This window comes from Brassica oleracea, chromosome C3, assembly GCF_000695525.1.
Source record: "Brassica oleracea var. oleracea cultivar TO1000 chromosome C3, BOL, whole genome shotgun sequence".
NCBI classification, from domain to species: domain Eukaryota; kingdom Viridiplantae; phylum Streptophyta; class Magnoliopsida; order Brassicales; family Brassicaceae; genus Brassica; species Brassica oleracea.
In genome coordinates, this window is record NC_027750.1 from 9,929,833 (window position 1) to 9,937,006 (window position 7,174).

The following is a 7,174-nucleotide window of genomic DNA, read 5'->3' on the forward strand; positions in this document are numbered from 1 at the left end:
TAAATAATGTTTAAATATTTAACTATCAATTTTTTTTTGGATTAGTGTTACTTTATTTAGTTTATTTTTATTAATGTGAGATACACATATACATATATATTATTATTTTAATTGTGATATATGAATTATTAATATATTTAATAGTTTACCATAAATAAATATTTATGTGGAAAATTGACATTAATGATGATATATGAGTTATTTTTATTACCATATTTAAAATCTCTGAAAAAAAATTTAAATTTTTATAAGGAAATTTTACATCTCACAATTAATATGATGTCATGTCACTATTTTCTAAAACCATGTCATCTATTTTAAGTGTCATGTCATCTTTATTTTCAGCGAGAATGATTATAGTGACGACATGTGTATAAATCACTTCGCAAATATAGTTTAGGGGATAGCTCTTGACCAAAACAAGTCACGATCGTTTACTGAAAAAAGCCCAGTGTAGACATTCTACGGTTCATAAACAACAATCACCTTATATATATCAACATTTTAGATCAAATTTTGTTTTTTACTTAGTTTTATTTGAAGAGTGATGTTGTCTAAAACCTGAAGGTTGTTATATATTTGGCATTTTTGGTTGCTGTGGCTCTTGCAGCAATGAAGACTACCGAAGCAAAAGTAATACGCTGGTCTGAATTATATAAATATGGTTGTTGTTTGCAGAATTTGTTATATTCATATATTGCAATATGTACTATTACCTTTTAATTCGTTCTTTAAGTTACGGCAATGACAATTATAACACACACGCATATTTCACTTAAGCTCGTAACTAAAACTTTAAATTCCAGTGACATATAAGCAGCTAAAGTTGACAAAACAGGTAACATAGAAAAGCAGATTATTGACAAACTTATTGTTAACCGCACACACACAAAATTTCTGAAAGTAATCGTCAAGCATTTGCAAATTCCAAAGTCCACATTCTCGCGATTTTCTCGTAAGCGTTCCGGTCTTGCTGGTACAACATCACGGCAGGATTGCCGGGAACAAATGGTTCGACCGGGTTTGATAGAACGGAGCATATCGATAAGAGTACCAAATCGATCCTCAAACTTGGTGACCATTGCGATCCCAATATATCGATACTAATTTCTCCCTTTTTATTGACATTAGGATGAAATATCTGAAACAAGGAACAAAATATAAAAATTTGAACCGGTTATTCCGAGATCAAACCGTGTACCAAACATAATCGAAAAGTTACTTAAACCGGGATTTTCCTACCTTGGTTATGAACGTGATTTTGGGTGGCTTGAATGGATAACTGGTCGGGATGTGAATAGAGACGGCGAAGTCACCGTTTTCAAACGGACAATTCGCCGGTCCGATGATGTTTGCTTCCCACCTGAAAACATTTTCAGGCGAAGCTAATCTTGAGTTGACAAGCTTCATGAGGATTTGATCTTTCATTTTAGATTCTTTCAAGAGCCTCTTCTCCCCACACAGAGAGGCCGATGAGTTTTTAGAGTTAGGTTGATTATCTGCGGCGGCCGGAGATGCACTTCGCCGGAAACTACAGGTTTTGAATATTCCCATCTCTCTCTCTCTATGTGTGCGTTATTGTTTCAAGTGTGACTACTCTCTCGCTCTCTCTTACATTCAGCATATAAATTACAGCGGTTGCGTTTGGGTAATCTCCTTCAAGTTTCAACAACTTTTAATAGTTGAAAAAGGATAAATAATGGTGAATGTATAAACTACACGGTGGATTCTACATTTTCTTTTATTGGATAAAAGCACATTTAGATTTTAATGGAAAGCTGATACAAAGGTGGTCGCTTTTTTTACCCATTAGTATTTATTTAAAAAAAAATAAATCATTTTTAATATGCAAGTAACAATATTATACCATATATATGAAGTGTTCTATTTTATACATTCGTTTCAGTCTTTTATTAATTTTATTTATCTAAAATAAAATATAGACGGTTTACACTAAATATTTTAGTTATCTATATCGTTATTAAAATATAACGTATATGATTTAAATTTATTTAATGTATATTATTTTATATAATATATTACATTTAGGTAATGTTATAAAAGTAATCAATTTTAATTATGCAAATTAATTAAAATGATTGTTTGGAATCTTATAAAACATTATATTATACTGAAAATGTTTTATATGAGTCTGTAAATGTTTTGTTTGCTGTAAAAAAAAAATTGTTATACTGATTTGATTCGCTAGATTTGCATTGTATTGTTCATATTTTCATTTGAGAATTTAATTTGGACAAAAAGTGATCTTGACTTTTGGTGTTTCGTTTTTCATTATTCCCATCATTTTTCACCATGCAGATATTTTTTTTTGGAGAATATGCAGATATTGTAATCAATAATGTTGAATCTTTATTAAAAATTATACCAACGAATGATTTATTATTTTATTTAACAACCACACAAATTAACGAATTTAAATAAAAATTTTGATCGAATAAAATTCTTGCTGGTTTAAAATTAAACTACACTATGTGGCACGTGCTCAAGCGTTCAAAAGTCATTAATTATGGTATCCACAACTTGAATGACGTTTCATGGTGACATATGCATTGTGCATATTTTTTTCATTCTCATGCATTGTGGATTTAACTTACAAAAAGCAAGTGCGAATCACCAACACGTTTCCATCTAAAAGATAACAAAAAAAAGAACAATTAGACTTCCAATTAAAATCTGCGAGTATAATAATTTATAAATAAGGAATATTTAAAGTATACACAGCTCCTTTTACTTATAGCCCGCTTTGGATTTGTATGCATAATTAGAAGTAAGTTGGTTATAGAGTTTGTAAACACGAAATGATATTTGTAATATGTATTATCGCCAGACCAAATATAGCTGTCGCGTGTATACAAATTTGAGTTACGGGCCATTATACAAAGTAGTTACCGTTCCACTAAGAGTCCTGAGCTGGATCACACTATATATGTATCTTCTAGGTAGGCTTGATATTCATGAATATATTAATATCAAAGATGTATCTTGATTCTTGAAACAATGATCGATGCGCTAATGCATGCTGAATAATCTTGACCTAATTTAACTGATGGTAATTTGTATCTTTATTAAAACTCGAACAAAAGTAACAAAAATAAATAGGATTTGATTTGAATCTTCTCTTATCTTAGACTCTTAGTCAATTATGAAAATCCTTATCATCAGCGAGAATTATGAAACCCTTATCATCGTTGAAACAATACTATACTAACCCTAAACAGATATCCTTGTAGTAGACGTAACTTATATATCTAAAACTATGTATCAAAACCATGTGGCTTGTGCAATAAGGCAAATGGTGACATCAAAACTGTTTGATCAGGTCTGCTCACCGGCCACCGGCCACCGGTAACGTGACCATCAAGTCATCGGTCATCTCAATAGGGTTTGTAGGGAATTATCGCAGTAGCGTGGCGTCAGTAATGAGCTGACCACTTCTGACTTGTCTTGAGTTCTCAAATATTTTGAAAAATCGAAGCTTACTTTCCCTTAATGCTGGATCGAAAACCTGACCGTTTAAATGTATACTAAATTTAAGAATCTACTAAAACCCAATCTGATCAGCAAACTTTTTTGTTTTGACAACCTGTGCAACTAAAGATCCTACATGTTGATCAAGGATTGAATTACAATCAAGTTATAATTTAGTGTACCCTGTGACAGAAACAGTAGATTTATGCATAGAATTCGCTGTAAAATATGTATTAATATTTTATTAGAATTATTGATTAGTGATGTTTTTGAAGTATAAGTTGCAGTATTTATTATTTTTTAAAAAAATATGAATATCAATTATGAAAAAAATTATTATAAAATAAAATGAAAAAATAATATATATTAAACTACAGTAAATTACGTTGAAATTAAATAAATATACTTATATAAATATTCTAACATAGGATACCTATATATTTATGATACACTAAAAATGAATTTTTGCTACTGTCAAGTTAACAATGGTAATTGTAATATTTGAGATTCAATCCAGAGGACTAGTTTACTATTTACTCTTATGAGTTCAATAATAAGCTGAGAAAGAAGTGGGGTTTTGAGAATTAATTGTGACGCAAGTAACTATAATACCTAGATGGTTCAAATTCGATTTAAATGAAGTCGGCTTAGGGTTATTAATCGGGTGTCAATGAAAACTGAACAACTATTCAAGTGCAATGAGGTGCAGTATAGAACTCAGTTCATGCGGCTAACACCCTACAACCCTAAGCAAGTTTAGCCTACTACTCAATCATAAAGTAGGATGACACAGACATGATTTCTGAATAATACTGCATATAAAATAAAGTAGAAAGACAAGGGTTTAGGATGATCTTCTCGTGAGGATGAAGCCTTCTCCCTTACAAGTTGTTTAATCCAAAGAAAATAGTTCTCGGTCTCTTGCAAAACTAGCTTCAGAAAAAGAAATGATAGCATATGCCTTTTTATATGGAGGCGCTGGTGGTAAAGAGATAAGAGAGAGTGGAATCTATGGCAAACTTCCGGAATAGGAAGTTTCCTTAATGATCGGAAACAGTCAGACGTTTGTTCTCTTCGGGAACAACCTTCGGGTTGTTCTAGATGGCTGTTCCGCATCGAATCCTTCAAAACGACATCTGACTTCCAGAATCTCTCTTCTTTGTTCTTTCACCTGCTTCAAACCTGGAATGATATCAATTAAACACGAATTATGACTGAGAATTAGCTCAAAACACACATATAATGGTATTAATAACACCATATATCAATTTACATATATGTAAAATTTTAGCTATCAAATAGAATTACCATTAAAATTATTGGAATTGTTTTTTTTTTTTGAATAATTCAAGTGAGAAACAATAGTTTATAAACATTTTGATTAATTGCTAAACAACTATATATCTCTTTGAAAATGCGTCATTAACTAAGAAATCTAAATGTGGGACATGGACACATTAAAAAGTTAAAATTGTTAAAAAGGAAAAGGTAACCATAGGATAACTAGTCAAACACCAAAAACGATTAACTCAATTTCTAATACATAAGAAATTGTTTGATGTTGGGTTAACACTTGAGTTATCATTTTTACTAAAAGGATAAATAAAAATTGTAACTCACAAATAACTCATTAATAACTCAAATATTAAGTCAAAAGATTAAATCCAAATTAGTAACATTTTTGAATTACACTTCAAACTTAATCAAATGTAACTCATGTCACCAATTAATGCGAAAAACACATATCTTCATTTCAACTAAGAGAAGCCAATATAGTCCCATCCCCATCTACGAATTATCTCGTGCATAAACCACTGGGTCATATTCAACATTTTAACTTTTTATCTTCTGAAATCGAAAATAGCAAATCTTAAAGTCGGTATATGTTAAATATCGAAGATGTATGTATGAATATCATCGAGGAGGAAAAGCTTCAGTCACGGTATAAAGCCAATTTTAGTTGGAAGTAGGTGTCTTCTTTATCGTATTGTATATCATTGATCTCAGGTCCCATATGATATGACAACGTCAATCTATCTAACAAAGGTTTCAACTTTTATCAATCAAATTAGTATTCCTTTTTTAAATAAATATTTAGTAAAATAACAAACATTTAAAGATTTGATTTTAGTTTTTTTTTGTCAGCATTTTGATTTTAGTTTTTAGTTTTTAGCTTTTGGTTTTTAGATTTTTATATTTGACTTTTGGTTTTGATATTTATATTTTAGTTTGAAATTTTAATTTTTGATAGTACTGTATTTTCTAGTTGTACAAAATATGATGATTTATTTGAAAACAATGCAACAAAATACTAATAGTATATATGTTGAAGTTCAATATTTTCCATTAAAATGTATAAAATATTACAATTTTTATTTTATAAAAGTAAAGATATATCAACTTGTTATTTTAATTAATTATATTTTTGACAAAAATATATTTTACCAAAACACAGAGTGGAACCATATTTGTCATAACAAACACTAAGAAGTCTTCACTAGAACCGTGCCTTCCCTCCTTCAAAGAGCATTTGCAGGCCACCAAAAAAATAAAGTTCAGGGCAACACATTTTAGACAAATAGTTTGATTTAGTAGGTTAATTTGCATGTTTAGTAGCACATCACTGACTATCACAAATGTCTGTTTCCTTAGTTTCACCTAAATTTCATGAGTGTTGATTTCTTGTGATGGAAGAAAACTTCGCTTAGGAATGCTTTTTGTAACAAGGGTACGGCGGTGCACTTGAGAATGTTTTTATGAGAAATACCACATGCACATTATTCTCTGTGTTTTTATAGACTGAATTGCTTTCAACATACTTAGATTAAACTTAAACAATTGTGATTCTATTAAACCTCGTAAGATTGTATACTTTTAACGTTTGCGAGCACAAGTGAATAATCAATCATGTGTCAAAATAGGGACTATAAAGAAATGGATCAAACCATATTTGTCAATAAATTTAGACTTTTTAAAATAAAATTATAGTTGAAATAATGGCAGAAGCAAAAGGTCATACTTATTAGCTACTATGATCACATCATGAGTGAGTAGTAGTTGCAACAATTACACTAAGAGATTCTAAAACCATAATCTTCTCATTGGTTTTGAATAATTAATGAAAGCCAACAAAAAATAGTGAAAAAGAGGTAGGCCAACGACATAACCCAACCTCTCCTAGCTAGTAGAATTATTAAAATAGATAAAACAAAAGAAGCTATAGGTTCCACATTTAAAAACAAACTGTATACTATGTTAAACTTCAATATATTTTATGTTTATCTTTTTCAGTTTATGGTTCTAAATATAAACTAGCTCGATGTTTAACAAAGTAAAACTTTTCTCCATTTTTTATAGAGAATTCTGCCAAAAAAAACCTCAACTTTGCACGAATTACCAAAAGAAACATAAACTTTTGGGCTGACCAAAAAAACACCAAACTTTCATTGAAAGTTTAGAATTAATTAACAATGTTTTCGCTGACTTGCCAATTTAGCACGCCGTCAACAAATTTAACAGAAATATTTGACGTCGTTTATTGTTGGCGTTAAGTGAAACGACGTCGTTTTCAAATGATGTAAAATGACGTCGTTTTACATGATTTGAAATAAAAAATATGTAGAACATTGGATTCGAACCCAGGTTGGTTGGTCAAATGGCAAGGCATTTTACCACTGGACCACTG

General features: G+C 30.2%; 1 protein-coding gene across 1 annotated transcript; it reads right to left on the reverse strand.

Moving 5' to 3' along the window:
- Positions 1 to 793: 793 nt before the first annotated feature.
- LOC106333359 (SUMO-conjugating enzyme UBC9) lies at positions 794 to 1,588 on the reverse strand. The gene is made up of 2 exons (XM_013771815.1): positions 1,243 to 1,588; positions 794 to 1,141 (listed from the first exon to the last, which is right to left on the reverse strand). Exons 1-2 carry the CDS (start codon positions 1,552 to 1,554, stop codon positions 911 to 913), a joined length of 543 nt encoding a protein of 180 aa, XP_013627269.1. The 5' UTR covers positions 1,555 to 1,588; the 3' UTR covers positions 794 to 910.
- Between the last annotated feature and the right edge of the window lie 5,586 nt (positions 1,589 to 7,174).